Raw genomic sequence first — 26,674 nt, forward strand, 5'->3', positions numbered from 1 at the left:
AATGAAAAGCCCTCCTAAACTCTCCTCCCCGCATGAATGTTTAAACATGCTTGTCATAACATTCATTCGCTCACACATGACAGCTAGCATCTGCAGCTGCCTCGCTCGCCCTCAATATTTTATCATACCATCTCCCCTAACCCCAGACTAGCACAATGGCTGTGTGTTAGCAAACGGAATTATAATGACTCAAAACAGGCCGTGTTCAGACTCACAGCCAGCACAGGCCATACATAATGTATTCAGCAACACCACAGGCCTCATAATGGCACAATTAGTCAGTCTTAAAAATGGAAGAAAGAGAGAAAGGCCATATAAAATAAATGTGGAAACACATAAAGAGAAAGAAAATGAGAGGAATAAACAAAGATGAGGAAAGAAAGAAAGACAAAATGAACAAACAGATAAAGAAAGAGAGAAATCCTCATGTCCATACAGTTTGCTATTCAGAAGTCCCATAACACTGCAGGTCAGCAGTTGTGACCTTGGTGGTTTTGACAGAAGTGGTTCACCATGGTAACGGTTCGAACACCCCCGCACCCCTCATCACTCCCCAACCTTCCTTACTGCCTCTCTGCCAATTTGATTGGACGCACAATTGAAATGTCATTCCTCAGCAACCCACATGCACACAGTCAACTAGACTGAAACAGTGGTATGAAAAGACAGGGTGTGTTGTACAATTCAAAGTGAGAGATACCAGAGACAAAAGTAACACACTAGGAGGGGAGGACGGACTTAGTTTAGCTTTATATCATCGTAGTCTTTCACATAGCAGGAAAAAAAAATGCCTCAAGCTGCCGGTTTATCTGAACTCCTAGTTTCAGGGTTAACATTGTGTGGTGGACGAGGGGACCGAGGCACAGAGCATCAAAGCAGAGAGGCTTGTTGTAGCTGCTGAATACAGAATCAAATGAATATTAATGCGGAACCAATTACCTCAGGGAAATGTTGTCTGTAGGTTGGCTTTGCTAACACACATGTCTCACCTTTAGCAAAGTGGAAGCAGTGGGGGGGGAGGAGGAGGCTGGACAGCACTGATGTATTCGTTTTCCTTCTAACAAGCTTGTCTACCCCCCCCCCCCCCCCCCCCCCCCCCAAAAATAGAATTGTCCACACAGCTCCTCCTATCCCCTCTTATTATTCCACCTAGATGCAAACTGCAATTTAAAAAAAAATGAATTAGGGAGAGAATAAATGATAAAATTCTTCAACAATGCCTATGGCGAACAGGGAGTTGAAATTGGCGCCATGTTTGACCGCATTGTTTGTTTGGAAAGATTTGATAAGCAGCAAAAATATCATTTCTAAATGTTTTGCTACGGTATTGGCTAAAGGTGTTTTTTTTTTTCCTACATCAGACTGAGTTGAATAATAAAACTTTTAGACATAATATAAGCCAATAAACAAAATAGGGCTTTTAAAGTCCCTTAGAAGCACATTTTCATTTCACACACCTTTCCCCGTAGGCAGCAGTTCTGAGGCTCTGTAGTGGTGACATGTATACTATCTTGTTGTGTGAGCATCTTAGCACAGTGCAGCACTGATCTGTGCAGGTCTCTAGCTGCTGCTGATTTGCATAAGTGACTGTGGCACACTTAAAGCTGCTGGCTCCTTAAAGCCCCTTCTAAATCAGTGTTAAAGCCTTGATAATAGACCTCACTGGCCAATTGATTGGCCTTCATATGTTTACAGCTCACTTTAATTGCCTCAAAAATACCATTTATCAGCCATGTGTGTCCATGTATGCATGTATGTGTGTGTGCAAGCGTGCCTGTCCATCGACAAAAAGGCCTATTGATTTATCAGCATCTGGATTTGTCCCGTTCATCGTACATAAAACCCCTGCGTATGTGCTGTTCAAAATGGGAAATGGCCCCATTGATTCCCTTAAGTTGGAGCCCAAATGCTAAAGATTTTTGGATAAGCTTTCTCATTATTTAAGCTGAAATCAATAGGGGAGAGCATGGGTCTAATGAATGAACGGGCCACAGATCAGATGGGGTGTGCTCATCCCTGGCCTGTCCTAGTCGATCCGTGTGGGTACGTGTGTGTGTGTGTGTGGATGTGTGTGTGTGAGTGTGAGAGGGGGAGAGAGAGAGAGACTGAAAGAGAGCAAGATAAAGAACCTGACTATTTGTACGTCACAAACCTTTTTTCCTTGGCACTCACAAAAATCCCCAATGTCGGTCCGTCTGTGTCATTATTTGTCTCTCTTCATTTGACCATTCCTGTTTCACTATCTTCCCTTTGTTTTTGTCGACCTACAGAACGTGAAACATACAGTGTATCAGATTCAGTATCAGTGATATAGTTATTCTTATCGTTATTATTGAGCTATTTCCAGTAACACACTCTCTGTCTCTCTCTGTAGTTGACGGTCAGCAGGAAGCAGGTAGAGCTACAGAGCAGGGAGCTGTCAGAGTCTCACCAGAAGGAGGAGACGCTTCTCTCTGAGGTATGGAAAACACAAGGAAAAAAAAAAAACCCTCCTCTGCATTTATGTGTGTCACTGTCCTTAGATTCATTTAGCTGTGGTTTTCCCTCTCACTCTTAGCTTGAAAAAAAATTATAAATGCAATGAATAGTTCACATCTTGCCCCGTACGGCCCCATATCCCCATGGGGCTCAGTGTGGTTTGATCTTATCTTTTTGCTCGGAACACATTAAGGGGGAAATAAATTACAAAATAAAACATATACAACAGCAATACCTACTGCAAGTGATCATGGGAGTGAACCAGGAGTGAAAACATAAAAAAAAATAAAAATAAGACCCGATACTGAACTCCTTCAAATATAATCTAGATTAAACATAAATCTGCATATGAATATAATATGACGTGTGTCTGTGTGTCTGTGTCAGCATCAGCCAGTGAAACCAAAAATTCAGCCGGAAAGACGATTTTGGCTGACTTTTTTGTTTTTTTCCACTTTCCATTCTTTTCTCTCGAGTGGTGTATATCTGGGAAACTGTCTTTGGCTGAGCGTGCAGACACCGCCTCTCAGAGTACATTGACCAGACAACTGCTTAGAGTTTCACTTGGTGGTTGGGCCAACTAACTAGATTAGTTAGCTGCAGCTGACATTGCAAACAGTTGTCATTTCAGATGGTGAAAGCGACACTCGCCATCTGAAAATGAGAAGCCTGCAGACATTTAAAGTTCAAAATAAATTGATAATATCATATCAATTAAATACCACATGCATGTGAAGTGGGTGACTTTTTAGTAGCTTTAAAAATAGAAGAAACATTTGTAATTTGTGCATATCAACAAAGTCGGACACTCTGGAGTGCAAATATCACTAACCAGTCCAATTTTCAAATAGTAAACTCCCTGTCCCTTCCCCTCACTCCCCTCTAAGGTGTCCCGCCTTTTCGACTCATAAATATGGAAGGCGAAAAATGATGAGATTCACGGACAAGAAAGGAATCAAAATCTATTGTTGCGTGTCCTTTTCCCCGTGTAAAGTTTGGATTAAATGTCACACATTAGCATGTGAACTTTTAAATGAGCTTGTTTGCTCTCCGCGGTGTGGGGCATGTAAATACCCATCTTGAGTATGGAATGGGGATTGCTGAGTGGGGGTTGGGGGTTCACAAGAATTGGGAAGTGTAGGACATATTTGAGTGTTGCACCGGCAATTAGGCCACAGCAAGGGACAGGAGTACCAAACAGCTCTATTGACTGGTCGCGTCTGACTGGTGTTCCACACCTGAAGTGGCAGATGGGGAAAGCTCCCTGTGGCTCCTGGTGATACGAGTGAAGGAGATGATTGACAGGCACTCCCCAAATGAAATGATTGACGTGCACTGTCACAGTGAATGTACTCGTGGGCTAATTCAGGTGTGAGTGGAAAGAAATGTGTGTGTGCCAATACACATGGATATGGGTACATTGTATCTTGGCGCGAGAAAGTCGGCAACACTGACGGCTCGTCCTTTTAGGCGTATCTCCAATGCCACTCCCCAAAATGATCACTATGAACATTAATAACAATGAACATGGCTCCTGTTAGTAAATTAATATAGCGCAACTATTGGACATTAGACTCATTGATTCGTGCGAGGATGTAAAGAGAATTTCAAAAAATATAACAAAAAAGGTTTCTAATATACATTACCCCTCTAGCTTTAACCTATAAAACAACAAGTGCAGAGCCATAATAATATGCCCATAAAGTTTTGTTTACAAAGAAGTCAAGACAGGATCTTATATTTCCGAGCTCATAATATGCCCCGATGATGTGCATGTATGTGTGTGCATGCGTTGCCGTGTTGTGTAAGATATTTGATAGTAACCAAATACCATTCTATATTTGCACGTTTCTTTTCATTGACTATAGTTCTCTTTGTTTTAAAATGTGAGGCTGCTTATTTATTGACATAATTTCCTCTCAGTGAAGGGCTTGTGTCTGTAAAACACATTAAAATCATAATGCAATCTTTGCTAACCCAGGAGCAACGTTACTGTTCTATTATACTCACCCAACAACAGTATCCCAGCCTGTTTATCAATCCAATATCTCATAATGTGCTCTCTGCTTGGCCATTTTGAATATAAAAAGATCTCACACTGTTATTGTACCATATTTCCTATATTTAGTATCAATCTCTTGTTCTGACGTGAATCTGACACATCCAATATGATATTTGATTAGTTGTTTTGGTTTTTGTTGTTGTTTTTTCATAGTCTCCAGGTGATATTGGATACATGTGCAGAGCTAGTATTATGTTGGCTGTTTCATCTGGGTATAAAAATGATTTAGTGTGTACTCAGCACGCAGTGTCATTGACTAGCTTTAATTTCACTGCAAGGGTGGGCTTTATTACTCTGCTATTCTCTGAGTGTGTGTGTGTGTGTGTGTGTGTGTGTGTGTGAGAGAGAGAGAGAGAGCGAGAGCGAGAGAAGGAGCAAGAGAGAGTGAATGTTTCTGTGAATATATATCTGTGTAGCTGGTGTAGCAGCATGACACACCTGTGCACACTCATGCACGTGTGCATATCTCTGTATATATCTCCAAGCCTGCTGTATTTATCAAGCATCTTCAACACGTAATTACCATTCAATGGAAGAATCAACCAAACCAACACGTGGAACAGCTCTCACATCACACTCTGGCCAAACCGGTGGTCCCATTTCAAGAAAAACATCGGGGCTCCACTTTGCCTTGACAAACCTTACTTTTGATCAAATGCTACAGAGCCATAATCATGTTTGTGCCACTGAATTCTTTAACCTTTCCATGACCCCGCTGAATGCCAGCGGCCCAATCACAGAACCTAATTGAATCTGCTCGGCGGCGCCCCCCCGACTGATGAAAAAATAAAATTGGAGGTGAAAAATGAATACAGCAGCAGGAAGAGAGAGAGAAGGAGGGAGGGGATGCTGGTGGTGGAGGAGGGGGGGGGGGGGGGGGGGTCGCACCATAGTTTTATAAATACACAGATGTGCTCACAAACACACAACCAGACACGTACACAGTCACACCTTTTTCAATCCTGCAGGAGAATGGGGAGTGGGAAATGACAGAGAGAAAGAGATGAAGAGAGGGAGAGGGGTTGGGCCCAGGTTTCTCATTACCCCCTCGGCCCATTCGGAGGATATTCCTATAAGATAATCTGATTTATTTGCAATTTTCCTTTAAGCGGCTTAGTGTTTACCTCCAAGATTAATATTTTTCTCTGTTATTAATATCAGACTGTAATTAGGAGTGATGTGTCTCGCCAAGCACAGTTCCGTGGCCGCCAGGCAGCTAGCTGAATGAAACTCTTGTTGCGACTCTGTGATCCCGTTTCACAAGACAAAAAAAAAAGAAGAGCAAAGAGAAGGAAGTTTTAAAAGGCGGTAAGAGGCTGCAGGGCGGGGATGTAGAATTACATTTGCGGCATACCTGTCTTTGTGTCTACGATGGTGTGCATGTGGGACGGTAGGAATAGGGGAGTGTGTATTTCTTTAGTTTATGTCTGCGAGTGTGACAGTGTGATGGTCCCCTCTGATTGATAAGGTGTCTGTGCTGGCTGCAGATTGCTCTTGCTGATTGCTTCTGAGAGCTCCAGCTGATTTATAATCAGAGCAGGATGAAGGATTGAGCTGTGGATTGCTTATCTGTTTAGCCCCTCACAACATAAACTGACAAATTATCATGTTGAACACACACACACACACACACACACACACACACACACACACACACACACACACACACACCTAGACACACACACACCTAGACACACGCGCGCACATGTGAAAGAAAAAAAAAATGTAATAACGCAGACCTTCTTATTAAACACACACAAACATACTGTCATATCACACACACACACACACACACACACACACACACACACACACACACACACACACACACACACACACACACACACCGGCCACACAGAACATGAACAGGTTTGTTCATCAGCACAGTAATACTTTCATGATTGCCCAAAAGAGTGCAATCAGTCTCATTTGTTTACATGTCAGTATGAGATGTATAGAAGTCAAGTTGTAATTAACTTGTTTTATAAACTCAGAGTTTTGATTTGCTCCATGCTGAAGAATTATTTGGAAGGTTTTGTAGCAATGATTAAGGATGTGGATGTTCTTCTTTTGTTTTTTTGAAGTCCTCGCTGCTCACTTTCCTTGATATTAAACTGCTTTTTAGCGCGCATGCTCTCGCATTCCTAGAGTCTACACTGTGGTAAGAGTTGCTAAATAACAATAACAAATACACATCAGAAAAAAATTCAGATTGTGTTTAAAATATTGAATTTATCTCAAGTAAGTGTTTGTTGTTTTTGATAAAGACGCTGGTATACTATGTGAGACTAATTCTACTTGGCAATCCAGAGTACAAGCCAGCAGGTTTAAATGCTGACAGGTTTAGTATGCCCTATGGCACAGTGACAGCTTTGTGTGTGTGTGTGTGTGTGTGTGTGTGTGTGTGTGTGTGCGTGTGCGTGTGCGTGTGCGTGCGTGTGCGTGTGCGTGTGTTTGTGTGTGTTTCTGCCTTTCTGTCTTCCTTCCCATTCTTACCTGTCTGTCTGATTATCTTTTACTTTCTCTCATTTTACCACAGTTGTTTGTAAATGCGCAGTGACAGAATCACCAAAGAAGCACAAAAACACAAAGTACAGGAGCACTTGGCATCCCCCACACACACACACACACACACACACACACACACACACACACACACACACACACACACACACTGACGAATGGCAGCAATTAGATGGGGAAACCAAGCATGTGAGGACAGAGGAGCGCTGAGGGGCGGCAGCCGCTGTATGGAACGTGTGTGCGCTTGTGTTGTACATGTTTGTGTGTATTTTGAAGGGTTTTATCCTTCTAATGCACCGCCCATCTGTCTAAATATCAACACTGTGTCATATGTCAACGGACAGTGGCTTTGGTAGGGATAGTTGGTTTTGGGGTGTTAACATTTGCAAACAAAGACCAAATGAGAAAAACACTGGGTTACAACATTATCAGTTTGCAAAAATGAATTGTTCGTGGGACTAAAGCTGGAACAGAAATGCTTTTGAATTTGGCAGCAATGACACTTATGTACAACAAAAACATAAGCAAACAATACAGACAGAAAACAGCAGAAATGTATGGTGGCCCTGAGGATCAAACACAACATTTCACAAAGCACAACAGCTAAAGAAAATAACACAACAACATTACAGTGAGACTCAAATCGGAAAAGGTAGGTGTATATATTGGACAATTATTCCCCGACCCTGATTGGGTGAACTGTCTTTCAGTCTACAACAAACAGAAGTACTGCTACTTCTTTTGGATTTCCGGCAGACTGGATGCATTGCGGCACATTGCTGCATCTTACAGGTTGGGATGATAAGATACGATAAAAGTGTATTTATCCAGAGGGAAATTGCTGCGCATCAGTTACAATACAAAGTGGGAAAACTGCAAATACGAAGTGCGCAAAAACAAACGCATTGTATTGCAGTTCAAAGTGTACAACAATTGAAAGTAGATAACGGCAAAAAATGGTTGTTGAAAAATGGGAGGTAACATTATTTGCATATTCGGTGGCAGCACCTCGAGCTCATCATCTTCCAACATGTATGATGAGTTAACCGGAGAGCAGTCGGCCTACACTGGGATCCTCGGTGTAAATTAGTAAAATAGTAGTAGCATATATAACCTTTTAAATAAATAAAAGGCTATACTATTGGCAATATCTACACTCACACTCACTGCACAGTAAGGGCCTCAAAACCTGTGGGGGAAAGCAACAACGTACGTCTGTTGTAGACTCTGAACTGCGATATGATACATTTATATTTGCACTCTATGTTTTTGCATTCTGCCCACTTTGTTTTGTAACTGCTGCACAGCAATTTCCCTCTGGATAAAAATAAACTTTTACTGTATCTTATCATCCCAACCTTTGACAGGCAGCAATGTGCTGCAAGGCTTCCAGTTTGCCGGACATCTGAAAGAGGAAGACCGTCTCCTCACCGTGCATCCAACCAGGAACAAGGAATCATCGTCTAGTACATGCCTACTTTTTCTGGTTTGAGTCCTACCTTACATTCTTTTTCTGTTGTCATTGTGTTCTTTGTGAAATGTCCTGTTTAATGAATTATTGTGGTGTTTTGTTGTCTTTTCTGAAATGTCGTCAGTGTTGTGCTTTGACTCTCAGGGTCACCAGATAGCTGCTTGTGATTTCTGTTTTCTTTGGCTCTGGTTCCATGTCAGCCCACTGAGTTGTTTAACCCCTTGACACTGAGACCTTGAGTTTTCTCTGCTCTTCTCTTTGCTGCCCACTGGACAAATAACCCTCTCCAGTCAAAGCAGCAGTCACTTCTCTTTTCATGGGATATTTCATCTTTTCAAGAAATTCCTCACATCAGCCTCTCCTCTCTAAATCAAGTAAATGTATATCTACTCCAATTGCTAATAAACAGGAGCCATATTCTTAAAGCTTCCTATTACAAACACTTTCTACTAGTGACTGATTCTAAGAAATTTCTTTTGAAGTATTCCCCCTTACAGTTCAGAAAATATCCTGGTAATGATAAACGTTATTCACAAAGCATCTTGGCCCTTGAGAGAAGTCCTAAGGTGAAAAAGAAATGTTAGGAGTAGGAATGAGACCTTTTAAGAGGTTTTTTTAACACCAAAGACTACATTGTGCAGGGATAATGTGTGTGGTCTGTCTCACATCTCCCAGCCAACACAATGACGCTACAACACCAGAAATGAATGAGATCTCAACAAAATGCAACAGTGTTGTCTGGTTTATAACTGTACACGCTATAGACAGGCCAGCAATCACAGGAACTGATCCAGAAAGCCGAGACATTTTCCCTCTTTCAATATCAAATAGATTAAGTACTAAAATTACCAGCTAAAAATTAAATATATATATATATATATATATATATATATATATATATATATGTATATATATATGTATATATATATATATATATATATATATATATATATATATATATATATATATATATGTATATATGTATGTATATATATATATATATATATATATATATATATATGTATGTGAATAGACTACTGCGCAAGTAAGCCTGTGTTTTGAAACATTTTGTAGGCTACTTTTAAAGTCGAGATGCTCATTACATATAATAGTATTCATAATGTCTGCACCATGTCTGCATAGAGACTAAATTCTATGATTTTTATCGTTTTTATGCCCATTATCATTAAGAATGTATTTTTCTTTCCTTTTTTAGATCAACCAATCACACCTCTTTAAAATAATGCGTCATAGCTAGCGACGGGGTCAACCACCCCTTCTCGATAAGGTTTCTATCCTTTTTGCTCACAGTTAGAAAGAAGTTAGACATTGTAAAGCTAAGTTAAGAGCTGTCTAAGAGTATTCTCAGAATGCTGTTGAATAACGGCCCCAGATCTCTATCCCTAGTTCTGTATTTCCCTGCTTTTATTGAACACTTTACTTACATGTCTTCACAGACATAATTTACAGGTAATACGGTCTTGTCTCTTAATCATTTTCAGGCCATATGGGAAGCCTTTTATTTGATCTCTTATTTCATATTTTTTCCAACCCTGCTTTAGTGCTAGACAAGATAGTTCTGTTGAATTTCATATTTGAAAGTCAGCATTCATAATATATAGTTGACAAGTAATGTAACAAAGAGGACAAGCCAGATTTATTAATATAAAAACATGTATAAGACATACTAGAAAAAAGACATGTTATAAGTGCATAACAAACATTTTTAGAACAAACTCCTTGACAACACAACTGCCCTTTACATATCTTGTGTCTGTCAGATTATTTTATTCCAAGTATTTGTGGAGGGTTTGATGTGTGTGAGAGCACATTTGTGTGGTTTCATGTTATTAACGGTCTTGCCTTCATGCCAACTTTTAGCTGATTTATGCTCTCCTCTGTGGGAATGTGCACATTTTACAAGCAGGTGTATGCGTGCGTGTGTGTAGGTTTGTATTTATGACCACTAGAGATGTGTGTTAGACACTGCCACTGATGAATTACTTCACTTCTGATTGCTTGCATCACAAATCATCCCCATATTATAACCCTTCTCATGCAAATCAGTAGGCACCGTGTGTGTGCGGCTGTGCGTGTGAGAGAGAACGGGAGAGAGGGCATGAATACATGCGTCTACAAAATGATGCAAGCTGTTATTTACATATAAACTAAATGTACACTGTGAGTTCATATACAGTATGTGGCCCATGTATAGTATCTATGTGTGTATTATGAATGAGTAAGTATGCATGTGTGGTAACCCTGTATCGCTGGTGAGCTCATTTCTCTCAGAAATCAAAGTTAAATGGGTCATCTATCATGAGAATATGTGACTGGGACACTTGTCTCTGCCACGCTCTGTGTGTGTGTGTGTGTGTGTGTGTGTGTGTGTGTGTGTGTGTGTGTGTGTGTGTGTGTGCGCACACGCACACACGCACACACAAATGCACACACACAAATGCAATGTGTGTGGTGCAAGGGCAGCTTGTTTTTGCTTCTGCAGCTGTGTGCACCCTTTTTGCGCGCGTGAGTATGTCTGCGTGTGTGTATGTGGCGGCCACTTGTCTTTGCCTGCGCTATGATTAATGGTTTACATTGGGCTGTTCAGCCATGCATGTTTCTTGGTTTATCGTTTTATGCTGTCTCCAATTAAAGCTCCATAACTTGAGTGATGGCTTCACGCCAGTGTCCATCAATAGAGGCCATCAGCGGCCTCATGCATTCAGGATATGGAAGCCACACACTAACTATTATCCTCTTGTGTCAGAGCCAGTGGGCAGTCTGTGTGTGTGTGTGTGTGTGTGTGTGAGTGTGAAAATGCAAATGTCCGTGTGTGTGCGTACGCGTAAAGGGAAACAATATTGATTTTTAACTGATGACCCTTTAAAATAAAATAAAATTCCCTTCTTAAAATCTTATTTTATCTTAATTGTCAGTGAGGTAAAATAATGACACTTTTTTATTGAATCAATATCAATCATAAAGTAATCAATACAATATTTGTAATAAATCAAAAGTGGAGTCTTCTCATCTCAATTGCAGTTTCTTTTTTTCTTTCTTTGTTTGACATTATAAGGAAACAAAACAGAAATTCTTTACACAGGAATAAGTCACGCACAACGTTTTGCAGCATGCACATGCATGGATAATTTTGCATCTTTTTGTCACTGTGTGTGTGTGTGTGTGTGTGTGTGTGTGTGTGTGTGTGTGTGTGTGTGTGTGTGTCTGCAGGCCTGTCTGTGCCAGGGAAGTGGTAGGTGATACATACATCTGCACATGTGAGCTCGTCCATGTGTGCAGCACACTGGTGTGCACGCGCCACGCAATATCATTTCACGCAATATTATTCCTCATATAGCTGTAATGACATTAGGCCGATATGTTGATTATACTGTCGGCAAACAGCAGCCTGATGATTGGGTTAGCATATTACCCTATATCACATCTCTCCATTCATCCCTGTGTTTTTTTTTATTGCCCTCATTTTTCCAAATCACTTCCCACTTCCCCAGTTTCCTGGGCGAGGTTCCAGGCTATGCAAGCAGGTGATGTGGAGTAATATGATGATAGGAAAGCACAACAATGCAAGAGAAAAGCTAAAACCTGCGAGCAGCTGTTGTTGTCGGGGTAAAGAACAAGGCCTAGTGATTGCAAAGTGTTAACTTGTGTGCAAATATCGGGGTAAATAAATATTTGATCACACTTGACAAAAACACAAATGAGCACACGCAGGTTGTGTGTGTGTGTGTGTGTGTGTGTGTGAGTGATGTTTTCTGGTCTGCATGTGTGATAGATAAGAATGAAGTAAAGGCAGGTGTGCAGATTGGTATAGAAAAAAGGTGTGATTTAGTGAAGACCCGGAATAAGTAGGAGGGGGTAGGGCTACTCAGATTGTTGTCGAAAATGAGATTTCATCTGCAGCTGGGACATTGAATGATGTCACCCTTGGTGTGTGTCTGTCTGCTTCTGCTTGTGTCCACATGCGTGCACAGGTTAATGGCTGAGTCTGTGTATATATATATATATATAGAGAGAGAGTATATATAGTATCATAGGACAAACTGCAGGATTGCTTGTATATTGTATATTTCTTCTGTGTGTTTCAGTTCCCTCTTCCCTCACAAAAATCAAAATCACTCTAAAACACACTACAGCAGTATACATCCACCTCTCTTCTACTTCTCCCTGGCCAACGTGTCGTGTGCACACAAACGTTCTCAAACACAGATCTCATTATTAACTAGCAGGAAACAAACACTACACAAAACACTCCAAGCAATATTTGTGTTTTGGTGAAACAGAGACTTTTGGTGGTGTTTGGCTCTTTTAAGACGGCAACTTGTGCATGTCTAACTTCAAGTTAGGAAATTTCACTGCAACCCACTAATGGTGTTATTCAATATTTGTACCACATGTGCAGGTAATGATTTAGCCATACATAGTGTACAGGGCACACCATGCAGTAAATGGAAAAAAAAGATAACAATAACTCACATCAGCCATCCCTAATATATAGGCTGCTACACCATGTCATGGTTATATGACACTTGGAGAAAAATGAACCGTAGTTATCTGCAAATTAAAAAAACGGTGTGATTTAATATTCAGCAGTGGCTGAGGGGGCTGGGGGAAGGGAAAGAAGGCGGACCTATATGCATGGGGGAGGGTGTGGAGGAGAGTAAGACGAAGGGAAATTAATCAGTGGTATCATCTCCATGGGAGTTTTGCTAACCACCGACCTCAGCGCTTTAGTCGGCCTATGAGGGATCTTCTGATGTAGCTGCTGCCATAACAAACCACACCCACCAAATGGTCATGCATATACATTTCCAAACGCGCACACACACACACACACACACACACACACACACACACACACACACACACACACACACACACACACGTCACACACGTCACACATCAGACTTAAGAGCCCAACACTTTCAGAGAAGCTCTGTGTCATCAAAAGTCCCACTCTGATATGTTTGTGTGTGATATACATAATCTGTGCATCCATATGTGTATAGGCAATATCTATTGTGTGTGTGTGTGTGTGTGTGTGTGTGTGTGTGTGTGTGTGTGCAGAGTGAGATAATCAAATCATAATCTCAGTGAGGTGTGTTTGTAATTGTTTTGCCATTTTATTGCAATGTTGTCTTCTAATGTGAATAATTCCGTGCAATGACGCTCATTACTGATTTGCTGTCAATTTTCCCAATGGAGGATCTCTGAGTGAAGACAATGTGCACGCCACACCTTTGTTATGCGGCTTATGACAGCGAATGAATATGAACCCCTGACTGTGTTCCAGGCCAAGGCCAAAATGGTGTGTTTAAGGGGCGAGCTCAGTGCCTTATATGAGAGACGGCTGGGAGAGAAAGAGGCGAGGATTAACCAACTAACTGAAGAGCTGAATGGAGTGAGACAAGAGGTAAGATTGCATGTGTACACAAACACACACGCTTTGGTGTTTGGGTACAATTTTAAGACATGACTTTAGATGTTACAAATCGTGTAACGCATGTGTCTGATCGTTAGACTGGCAAAAACGTTATTGCTATTCCTTACCCAGTAACGATATGCTGTGAATGTAGACTGCCTATTTAGTGTGAAACACACAAGCACACACGTTAATATAGAATATTGAAACGCTTTGGAGCAAATGAAGAATTGTGTGGCATCGTGAAGCTTTGGATAACCTCATTGGTTGACCCCTAGGATTCTGTAAGCTAATTTAAGTGCATTCATAGTGCTTCAATCTGTTTCGAGCCCCCTCTGTTATATTTCAATTATACAGATTAGCAATGCTGCTCGAGCTTATCGAGCTGTACTTTTAGTACAAAGGCACACCAGGCCCATTGAGGTACGAGCGGAATACACACGCAGACACACAAGTACACACCACTTGATCTGCATATCATTATGCCTTTGATCGGATGCCAAGGTTTCGCTGAGAAAGACGTCGGAGTCAAATGGAGCGAACATGTACACAACACCTGTAGGATTTGTGCGTGCGCCCGTGAGAGAGGCAGCTGTGAAATCTGCACCTGTTTAATTGAATTAGTCCAGTTAATATATTCACAGCGGCTGCCAAAAAAGCACGGCTTTAACGAGCTCATTAGATCAATTAGTTAATTAATTGTCTGAATAGCAGCCGGTTCCCAAAGAGCTGCGTCTTCATTATCTGATGGCTGCCGCCTGTTGGATCATTGAGAGCTGATATGCATTGCTGTCACACTGCGCTCATGACTGAGTGTGTGTGTGTGTGTGTGTGCGTCTCCTTAAATGTCATATATTTCTCCATATATGTCTGTATATATACTGTATGTGTGATTCTTAGACACCGGTATGGATGCTTGTGCATACAGAATGTGTGTCCATCTGTGTGTGGTATGCTCAGAATATGGTGGCCAATATCGGTGTGCATATTGCAGTGAAAGGTTATGTGGGGGCTGTCACTCCCACAGGTAAAGACAGAGCAGTCCTCCTAGCCACTCTCTAATCTGTCTTTTATTAGAAGTTAATATCTCGCCTGCTCTTTCTCACTCCACCCTCCCACCTGCTTAGAAATGGCCCCGCTCCATCTTTTTAATTCAATTATATTAGCCACCCTCTCCCTTTCTGTGCCCATAACTCTGCAACTCACATCTCTCCCTTTCACACTCAATCTCTCTCTTTTTTTTTTTTCTTTCTGTCTCTTTCCATCTCACCCCTCCTTCCTTTGTCCTCAAATGTTCTATTTCTATTCGTAATCCTAGATGGAGGATAGACTTTGGCCAATCAAGGATTTACGCAAGCCGTTCTCCCGTTCTCCTCTCCTCCGCCTTGGTGGCAAAAACATATGATGGCTAGGAGCAGAGAATAAAGGAAAGGAGACGGGAGGAGGAGGCAGGGGGGACTGGAGCTGAAAGGAGGACCCCAGGGGTGAAACCTTAATTGCTAAAGTAATGAGACTTGATCAGATTGAGGCTTCTCTCTCAATAGGGACTACTAATATGAAAGTCCAAGGCTTAAGCACTAATTTGAAATAAAATCACAAATCTGATATACTTTCTTCAGGACTTCCAGCCAAGGTCCTATACTCCCCCACTGGAGAATTAAGACTTTACACAGACCACATGGGAACTTTTAATCATCTCTGATGGTGGCAGATTTGGAGATGAGAAAAGTCACTGTAATGTATTCATTATGTAACAATATTACAGAGTTCTGAAAGTCAGCGGCGTAAAGACCTTGGGCTACGGAAGGATTTTTCACAGACATTGTGATCTTTAACAAGCAGCCTCATAAATAGCAGTGACCATTCAGTGGATGGGACTGTGAACAAAATCCAATATACTGTATGAATGTTTGAGTAGAAAACTAAGTTCATAACAATTTAGAATCAATGATGAGCAACACAAAATATGAATTCATTTTTGATACCCTATTTGGATACGTTTCAGAACTGCTTACATTTGTTTCTAAGATTTCTGTGACTTTTATTATCTGAACATGCCACATTACAATAGCAAACAACTGATTATATGATAACATTGTCCTACTGGTTGTCCTGTAGGTGCTTTGCCATGAGACAATCCAGACGGGCATCGTTACAATATTCACACACTGCTGCATCAGCCATTAAATCATAACTTTCCTCTACTCAGACAAGACAAATACACAACTCTAACTAAGATGACACTGAATAATCAGTACCGGTATTTATTATATTTATTACTTTACAATCCATATTAATTCGCACACATCTTCACAAATATAACAAAAATACTAACCTAGTTGATTTACCACTCCTGAATTGACAACTTCATTTAGATATGAACAATTATTTTCTTTTTTACATCTGCGATTTTAATACTTTATTGCTCAATATCCCCAATAAGCTAGCGATGGGTTCAATACAGAAGCTACATTTCGTATATGTGTATATGTATATGACAACTGTAATACATTTCTTCTATTTCTATTTCTTAGAATGTCCTCAAATGTGAAACAGGGCCTCAAATTATACTGTAGTGATGAAGTAACTAATTGTACAGTTTACCTTATACATTCAACAAGAGACAAACATGATTTGTTGCTCTTTTCCTGAGTATTTCCGACAAAAAAAACAACAACTTTTCTGTCTATATGGGTCAATTCTGTTACACTTTCATTCTGAACAGAAATAACTGCCCGGCAAAAAAAAGCACACAGTGTATTGCTACATAAACCTAAAAAAAATACTTCTCATGTTTAATGTTACAGACTTAATTACATAGAAATTGAATGGATAAAAGAAATTCATAATTTAGTCATAAAGAGTAAAGAAGATGCATACAGGTTGATCATTTAGTCCTGCCACAGTTGCCCTGCTTCGTTTCCTTTCACTAAGCCCAGTACTGGCAGTACCTTAGACTCTGCTACCATAGACTTAAGCTTTTTCTTGAAATACATAACCCCGAGTTATGTTAAAAACTCAATGATATCAATCATTGCTTTAACTTGGTTTAACATGTTTAATGTTACAGACTTAATTACATAGAAATTGAATGGATAAAAGAAATTCATAATTTAATCATAAAGAGTAAAGAAGATGCATACAGGTTGATCATTTAGTCCTGCCACAGTTGCCCTGCTTCGTTTCCTTTCACTAAGCCCAGTACTGGCAGTACCTTAGACTCTGCTACCATAGACTTAAGCTTTTTCTTGAAATACATAACCCTGAGTTGTTAAAAACTCAATGATATCAATCATTGCTTTAACTTGGTTTAACATCGATGTTTTAACATTTAATGTTTAAAATGCGTAGAAAATGTGTTCTTTGGCTTCATAATCATTTTTCATCTGACATCCCTCTTAAAATAAAGAGCGCAAACTTTCACCCACTTGTGTAATGTGCTGGACTTGGCTGAAGCACTGAAATTCACACCTTATTGTCTCAGTTTTGTGGAACTTATTTTATTTCCCAATGGTCATACTACAATTTGGGAAATATCCAGATAAAAGCGTCATTTTTATTCAGTGTCGCAATACTGGCTGCCCCATTGCTTATAATTGTTACCATCCATTAGCCACGCTGTAGATGAGTTAACGGCATGAAAGACCAGCTGAAGCTCGCCGTTACAACAGGTTGGATGATGTATATATACTGCATCGTCTGGAGAGGAGGCAGAGCTGGGCTGTGTCTGTGCCGAGACACAAGTTCAGAACCACAGTCTGCTGCTAGAGGAGGCAACGAGAGATCAGAAGTTCTAAACTATGGTTGTGCTTTGCTGGGTAGGGGTAAGTCTTTTTGGGGTATTTGTTCCTCTACTATAAAGAAGGATACTGCACTGTACAGTAGAACCCACTGTGTGTGTGTGTGTGTGTGTGTGTGTGTGTGTGTGTGTGTGTGTGTGTGTGTGTGTGTGTGTGTGTGTGTGTGTGTGTGTGTGTGTGTGTGTGTGTGTGTGTGATTCTATTGTGTGTCGTCATCTTAAATGATCCTAACAACATTGTATGTGTGTGTATATGTTTGCATGTGTGTCGACTGCCTATGAAGCCTCCTTACTAATCTAACACAGGGCTCTTTCAACACAGTGCTAATGAATAGGGGCTTTGATTTGACTTGGGGTTCTGAACCACAGGCCCACACACACTGACAACCACGCACGGGGTGAGGAGTTCAACCACTGTCTGCTTCCTTAGTCTCCTATACCCGATGATAACGAAAAAAATAATGATGCTGTAGGTGATGAGTTACAATTTCAATGTTTGGAGTTGATGTTGAGAATAATGATGCTCAAACTGTAGTCCAACCATTGTAATCGGATATTTATAGTAGCATGTGAAACCAAATGTTGACATTTTGCCACCTTATTAATTATAAGCTTTACTCTGAAACTAATATGAAGGTGAAAGATTGCCGCCAAGTATACTTCTTTTGTTTGCATTTTTGGTGTCTGCATTGTTACGAGGCATGTCATATCTACAATCTGTAGTTGTGGTGTATATGTTTAAGTACAGTACCGACTTTTCTTTTGTCTGTCCGTGTGTGTGTGTGTGTGTTAGATGAACGAGAGAGACGAGCATGTGAGACACCTGGACCAGGATGTGGTTAGTTTGCGAGCCACACAGGACTCTCTGAAGGGAACCTTGGCTATGAAGGAGAAACACAAGCAACAGCTGGTCCAAGACAACGCACAGCTCAAAGAAAGCCAGGCTTCACTGCAGAGCAAAGTAGGTAACACACACTCACTCTCTCTCTCTCTCTCTCTCTCTCTCTCTCTCTCTCAGACACACAGGAGGGGGGGAGCTTCTCTTGAATAAGGAACAGAATTGGGCAACCTTCTCTAAATCAAATCCAGTCAGGTGCATTGGGGAATTCTCCTCATTTTTTACTTCCTTCACAGTTAATCATCCGTCCTTCTTCCCCTCCTCCTCCACCTTCCCTCTCTCGCCCTCTCTCCATATTTAATAACTCATCGCCACCATCTTAGCTCCGCAGAGGGTTGGCTCGTTGTACAATAAAGAACCATGTTCGTGTGAATATCACTTAACCAAGAGATGGAGGAAGAGTGGGGGAGGGGTTAAATGTTTTTTGTTTCTTTCTTTTGTCCGTTCATTATTTTTCTTTAGATCATTCTTTCTTGATTGCTTTCTTTCTCTCTCCCATCTCTTGTCCGGTCTCGCCCTCGCCCCAATGAGAACCAATGGTAATGTATGGGAACATTAAAGAGTCATACGCATGATGAATGGAATGGCCTTTAGGTTTCTCTCGTTGTCCTTTTCCTTTCTTTCTTATAATTCTCTCCCTCTCTCTGTCTCTGTATTTCTCTCTCTCTACTTCTTGTCCTCCCCCCCTTGCCCCTCTAGGTATATCAGTGTGGAGTGTGGCAGTGATGTGTTTTAGGCTTAAAATAACCCATTAACTGTGTCCTTGACCAAACCAAGTCATTCATCTGTTACTAGTGTTTTAGTGGCGCCGGTGCCCGGCAGCCAACTAAACAAAGTATATTCAACATAAAACAACGTTAGTTACTTGACTTAGGGAACACTTGAAAGACGTTCTTAGATTCCGACTTCATGCCCTTTACTTTTCAAACACTAACTTAATTTCTCCTTTTACCTTACTGACATCATTAGTGTATTCTGGAGGTAGCAGCAGTTTGAATTTACACATGTCTTTGAGTGCTGGGGCTCACTTTGCATACTCTGGGTCACAGCTTTGAGTCTGTTTTTCCTCTTCTTTTACTGATCTAATGTTTGTTTGTATTGGAGTCCAAAATAATTTGTCAATGCAAGGAGTTACACCGTTCACAATTGACTAAAAATCTGATGGACACAACTAAACAGGAGCTCACATGCAGTATAGTGACGCAAGATGCTCTGTGCTAATAGACATAACACAACTATTTATACTTTTACAGCCTAAGTATTATTAGTGACACATCAGACATTTTGAACAGCTTACACCAGCGCCCATTTGAAACAGGTTTCTGTCAGCCATTCCAGGGGTGTGTGCAAGTGAGATTGGCAGCATTATATCAGAGCACATAGAATAGTGCAGTGGCATTCAAGACACGCGGTGTGTTAATAATAACCCATGTTAATAATAGCATATTCTCTCTCTTGTCTGATGTGGAGCATATAGAAAAATCACCACTTCTCCCAGCGAGCCTTGTCGATAAGGTTTAAGAACCACCAGTCAACAGTTAGTGTCCTACGTCTTTATGATGTGTAGTCAAGCAGTTTTATTGGTCCTGAGTCAAAGCAGTAACTGTAGCGTTCCCCAACTTGGCACAAAGCCTCAATGTTGTTCCTTTTCACTGCTATGGAGACAGAGTGGAGGCAAACGTCCCTAAATTGTACTTTCACATCTCCTTCTCCTCCTGCTTGTATCTTGTTGTAACGGTTCACCCATTCTTCTCCTTGTGTGCTTCTCCTCCTCAGCTCTGTCTACAGCTGCCCGCCTGCTTGTGACTGTCCCTCTCTTTTAGTCTTTGGATCAGACATACTCTGCTTATTCTTCATCTCTCTCCCCTCAGTTACAAACCAGTGAGTGCCTGTTGAATGACATCCGTAAAACCCTGGATCAGACCAAAACCAGCCTGGACACGGAAAGACAGCAGAGACGGCAGATCCAAGATCAGCTGCACCATGCCAATAAAGAGATGGAGCATCTGCAGCAGGAGCTAATACACGTGCGTCACGCCACTGAAAAGAAGGTAATTGGTTTCTTTCCTCAAGGTCTTAATTCCAATAATTAAGTTATAAATTCTTGCGAAACTTTGCTTGTCCGTCCTATTGTGACAACTAAACTGAGACGAGTGGATTTGACTTCCCTGTTGTTGGCCTTGTGTTGTCATCACTGATACATGGTTAGCAAGTTCGTTTGCTCAAAAGGTCAGGAAGCATTTTCTACACAAAGCGGAAAATGTTAATGAAATGGTTAAACTAAAAATATGCAATTTCTACTGGATGGACATGAAATATGATATTCACTTTAATGTAATGCATTGTCTTTTCCCACAATGGGGCTGATAAGAAGGGTTGTATAGGTGAGGGATTCATTTAAATATTCAATTTTCAAATGTAATATTCACTGTGACAGGCATTGTCTATTTCTACAATGGTGCTGATAATAAGGTTTTAGATAATGGGTAATGGGATGTTCTGATATTTAGAGCCTTATTAAAAACACACACTTTTGACGAAGACAGACTTGACATCAATTTGGATTGTTCTGCTAAAATGGGATTTCTTTTTAGCTCGGACTGCATGACGACTCAAAAAAAGGATCCTATTGTATACTGCTTGTTAGACAGCTTTTGCTCTGCCCTTTTTGTGACATACCAAAAGCACATACTGTAGAGCTCAGTTGTTTGTATTCATTAACTAGGTTGGAAAGATACCTTTCAGTAAGCCATTGGGGAATATCAAGGACATGGCTTTGTAAAAACACACAAGGATCAGTAGTTGTTACTGGCTAGTCTCTTCACTGACTCATTTCAGTGTATCTTCAGAGTTAAAGTGGTTAAACAGTCTACCTGTTTATCAAATGCTCATCTAAAAGACTACATGCTCTGTAGCTCATGCTATACAACATTAAATGGGCTTTGGATGAATGAGACATTTTAATTAAAGATTTGAGAAAATATTTTTGACCTCTTGTTATTTACTCTGCTGGAGTGAACATGAATTCAGCTGTCATCCTGCAGGATGAAATAAAACTGTTGCATTAGGATTTCACAGGTGCAACAAATATGCAAGATTGATCAATTCTTTATTTGTTGTGTCTGTTTTGTTGTGGATATAGAGTGTATGCAATTAGCTACAGTGTGCTTTATGTCTGTTTGCATGTGTATGTGTGTGTGTGAGGTTGTGGCTGTCATGTTTGGATTTGATTAAGTCAACGGATGGACCATTACACTCTGTCCAGGGATCAGGTTTCTGCTCCACATCTGGTGCTGCTTTATGCACCCAAACTGTTCTTTCTCTGATCTATTACAAGCTTTCTCTCTCTCACACACACACACACACACACACACACACACACACACACACACACACACACACACAAAACCTCACACACACAAACACTTACAGCTTTGCATTCTCTCATGCACACTTCATTCCATTACTGTATGGACAGTGGTAGCAGTAGATGTGTGTAAAAGAGAGTGAGGGTGCTTGCTCCCACTTGAACATACTGTAATAGAAACTGAGAGAACTTTTCCTCTGCAGAGTTAAATGTCCTAACATTAGCACAGCTGAACAAATACTGTCAACACGCTACTTCATCTGTAATGTACTCTGCTGATTCACTCTCTTTCTTTTACTCTCTCCCTCTCTCGCTTTTTTTATTCGGAAGAATAGGAAAGCAGTTTGCGTATTCTGTAGAAAATGAGTCGTCCACTCCCTTTTTTATTAAATTTTTTTTATTTTTTAGATCTAATTCACTCAAACAGCTGGGAAGTAGATGGGAATATGGATTTAGGTCCCGGGGTGTAAAACTGTCCAGTTAGATCAGCTGTTGATTGTTTTTGTGTAGAAAACAACAAAAAATACTTGGAAAATTCACTAAATAAAAGCAGATGTTTGTTTTTTTTTTGCGTTAAAGTAATATTTTAAGCACAAAATCCTCCTTAATGTCTTTTTAATCTCCTATGCTTTATTTATCTGTATCCCTTTTTACTTGTTTTCATCTGTATTAGTAGTTCTCTCCATCTCTCACACATCATCTTCTTGCAAATGGCCACATGTTGCTGCAGTTTTAACATGTGGTTAAAGTGTTCCAAACTCCCCCACTGAGGAACTTGAAAGCAGTGAAGCCATTAACATGACAAGGGGCTTTGTCAGAGACGATCCGCTTCATCTTCTCAGAACCAAAAGTCCCTTCTCTTGAGGCTCCTCTTTTAAATGTTCAGGTCATAAATGTACACAGGAGGGAGAAAAGGAGGGAATGAGCGAGACGGAAGGATGGATTTAGTGTGAGCAACGTGGAAAAAGGAGAGAGTTTGCAGGATGTAGGGAGATACCTTGTGATCCAATGGGTCGAGTTTTCAGTCAGCGACTGGGCTGTGAAGTGTCGTACTGGTGGCGTTGAGAACTGAAGAAAAAGTGTTTTTCTCCTTTCTGCCACTACATGGACCCTGTACTCTACTTCTGCGTCCTCTGGACTGAGGGCAGAATGTACAGAAGAGTGACTCACTATCTCCTCTCGAGGTATGAGTGATATTACCAGACGGGACGGGCTGATGCTAGGTGGTTAGTATGCTCATTTCCCTAGCTCACTCTGCAACACAACACAGAGATGTCTTTGACACAGTGTCAACACTTACTGTTTCATATATGATCGTAGTCTATTTTTAAAAGTTGAGTAGAGTAAAACTAAAATTCTTGCCAGATCTTACCCATTGCTCCTTTCACGGCCTTTATATCTGATAGGTCTCTATGACACAATCGTGTTTAAATTGTTTGATTCTGAATAGGAGCCGATCAATGACTCAAATCTGCATGGAGGCTATTCAAAGCCAGAGAGAAGGAATTGAGCATTTTCGCTCCATTTTACTGTAGCGTGAGAGCTTGCTGTGTGACTCATTTTCAATTCTATGTGCTTGTAAGATGCAGCATGAAAACGAGATCTGTGAATGTTATTTCAATATGTGATGTCCAATCATTTTTTTTTGTATTGTTAACACTCCTGTACAGAGTGTCTCCAGCTTCCACACTGCGACATCACTATGAAAAGTATGCGCTCATGGATCTTCTATAAAGCGCATTAGATATAAGATTTCAAATTGCACATTATTTGAAATGGACATGGAGAGAGGAAGAAAACAAAATTGAAAGGAGACACAAAAGAGCAGTACAGTGGAAGGTAGGCAGTGCTGTGGAAGGTTGTTCGAGCCTTCAAGGTTAGACTTGGACAAACATTGGTCCTCACAATGCGTTACAACCATCAGAATGGCTTACTGGTTTTTCCTCACTCCCTGCTTTCTCTCTTGATCGCTCTTATTGCTCATTTCTTTTCTTGGCTTTGCCATTTCTCGCTTTCATCCCCCCCGTCCCCCGCCCCCCCTCCGCTACCCCCAACTGTTCAAATATTATTTCTCCCCCTCCTGTCGTCCTCTCCCCCCTTATTTCTCCCTCTCTTTATCTTGTCATTGCCTGTCAGTAGGGATTCTGTCTGCGCTGAGTGTTGTGTGCGTGCGGATGTGTGAACACATTGAGACTGAGATACACTTAAGAGCTCATTGATTTAAAAATACCTTCGATATTGGAGGTCCCCTCCTGCAGATTCGTTCAGAGGCTTATCACACGCGAATAGACATCCACGTAGAGATATGCATAAACCAAAGCTCCACTCCAAAGTTTCTCCTTAAACTTTGTGATTGACCTAGTTAGCTTGTCGTTTTGACAAGTTGTCTGTTTTGACACGACATCCTCCGGTGTTTATCAACATCCATTTTGCCTATCACACGCTCACTTTGGGGATACAGACACACACACACACACACACACACACACACACACACACACACACACACACACACACACACACACACACACACACAGACACACAGACACAGACACACACACACTCTCGAAGATGAATCAAACCGAGATTTGAAAATTGGCAGGAAGTAAGTGTAGTGTTTGCTATGGGTAAGTTAGATGACTTGTATTTGTCACATTAAATGTATGCCTGGTCATTTAAAATTTTTTTTTTGTGAGCGCTAATGTGTTCTATTGTATCTAATGTCCATGGAATGCAAAACACAACCTTTATTATTCCTGTCCAGGGCAAGACCTATTTGAAAAAGTCTGTGCATGTTTACACAAGGACTCATTTGTGATTTAGCTGCTATGTGCATGGCAGTGTGTATGCAGTGTTTTTTTTTTTTTTTTACCCTCCCCTTGCCGTAGCTCAGGTTTAGTGTGTTTAGCGAGCCTGGCCGCTGACAGCCAGAGGTGAGAGGTCAAAGAGCCAAGTTAACTCCATCAATCCCCGAGGACAGTTACAAACGAGCCCTCAACTCTGGTCATAACAATCCCTGGATCATGCAGGACGGGCAGGAGGTGGGAAAGAGAGAGCATTTTACTCTGTTTGGCATTAAGGACTGTGTTTGGATATAAATCAAAAGCGGAGACTACGTCTATTAAATATGCAGTCCAAAGTACTGAAAAGTACAATTTCTTCATTATTATTAGTTATGTCATCATCACCGTCATTATTATTATTTATTTTTTTAGGTTGTGGAGTAAGACAGGGCTGGGGTTTTAGTATATAGAGAAAATGAACTAACCTACATATAACAGTCCAGTGGCCTGGTTCCCTAACTACCACTCATGCAATGGGGATGCAATATTTAAAAGCTTAAAGGAAATGCCGTAGCATCTTATCAAAGAAATTAGTCAGACATAAGTGCTTGTGCAAAAATATCCGAAAATACATCAGTAACCTGTTTGGCTCAAAATTGACCGCACAGTGGCAGCTGGCCATTTTGACTGACCTTAAACAGGAAAACCATGAATGTGTGCGGCATCACACCCACATTAAAGCACACACACACACACACACACACACACACACACACACACACACACACACACACACACACTTGGCATATTACTGATATTAATTAGGGAAGGTCACCAAGGAAACACAAGAAATTATCAGAAATACTGTATACACTCATAAACAACCGTTTCTCCACCATTTAATCTCAAGTTTTGTAAAGTGTGTAGTTTCCTGAGATGCAGTTTGTGTTGCAAATGATTTAAGGAAATATGATGCTTAACATAAACTTATATTGTTAAAATATCATCAAAAAGAGCATCTGTGTTTTACAATGAAAATAAACAAATTATCTGACGATCCTAAACCATTAGAAATGTGTTTGTTTTTCCAGATTCAGAAGAGGGAGATTAAGATGTGCGCGCTGGTGAGGGAGCTCACGGAGAGTAAGATGCAGCACTCTGAATGTCAAAAAGAGGTAAAGACAACAGCTTCATTATTCCACAAATTGAAATTTTAATGCTCATGATTCATATTAATGTTAACTGTGTTAAAGAACATTTGATTGTTGATTACTCACTCAAATAAATCTAGTTACTGGAATTTTTATTTGATAGTGGAATTAAAATTTAAACTCAATTTATTAATGTTTCTGTGAAATGCACATTAGATAATGTTGAGTGGGTTTTTTGATCCTTGAAATAATATTTTATTGCTTTTGAATTTAAGGGTGTTGTTTAAAATTAAAATAATATTTTTTTCATTATCCTAATGTGGGTGTTGTGAAGTACTGTAGGATCTTAGCACTGATCAAGTGGCTCAATTTGATTGCATATTTCCCAGTTGCTCGAAAGAGAGAAGGCTCTGGAGAAACTGAGCGAGGAGAGCGATGAGCTGAGAGCCAAGATGGAGGACCGGAGCAGAGAGTTTGTCCACGTCAACCAGACCAAAGAGAGACTGGAGGCTGACTTGGCCCTGAGCCATGAGAAAGTCCACACCTTGCACCTGGAGGTCCATCTCTCTCTATGTCTCTGTGTGTGTGTGTGTGTGTGTGTGTGTGTGTGTGTGTGTGTGTGTGTGTGTGTTTGTGTGTGCGTGTATGCATATGTCAGACTTATGTATCAAAATCTGCGGTTGTTAACCAAATATTTAACTA

General features: G+C 40.6%; 1 protein-coding gene across 1 annotated transcript in view; it reads left to right on the plus strand.

Moving 5' to 3' along the window:
- Positions 1-26,674, plus strand: part of LOC137871775 (trichohyalin) — a 116,616-nt gene that overhangs the window by 23,247 nt on the left and 66,695 nt on the right. Inside the window, exons 5-10 of the mRNA XM_068709733.1 lie at positions 2,375-2,458; positions 13,846-13,965; positions 18,567-18,734; positions 20,543-20,722; positions 25,913-25,996; positions 26,362-26,529. Coding sequence (XP_068565834.1) covers positions 2,375-2,458; positions 13,846-13,965; positions 18,567-18,734; positions 20,543-20,722; positions 25,913-25,996; positions 26,362-26,529 — 804 coding nt within the window. The remainder of the gene's footprint in view (positions 1-2,374; positions 2,459-13,845; positions 13,966-18,566; positions 18,735-20,542; positions 20,723-25,912; positions 25,997-26,361; positions 26,530-26,674) is intronic.

The sequence above is a fragment of the Cebidichthys violaceus genome, unplaced genomic scaffold (genome assembly GCF_023349555.1).
Source record: "Cebidichthys violaceus isolate CVI_PGR_0920_01 unplaced genomic scaffold, fCebVio1.0.p SCAF_15, whole genome shotgun sequence".
NCBI classification, from domain to species: domain Eukaryota; kingdom Metazoa; phylum Chordata; class Actinopteri; order Perciformes; family Stichaeidae; genus Cebidichthys; species Cebidichthys violaceus.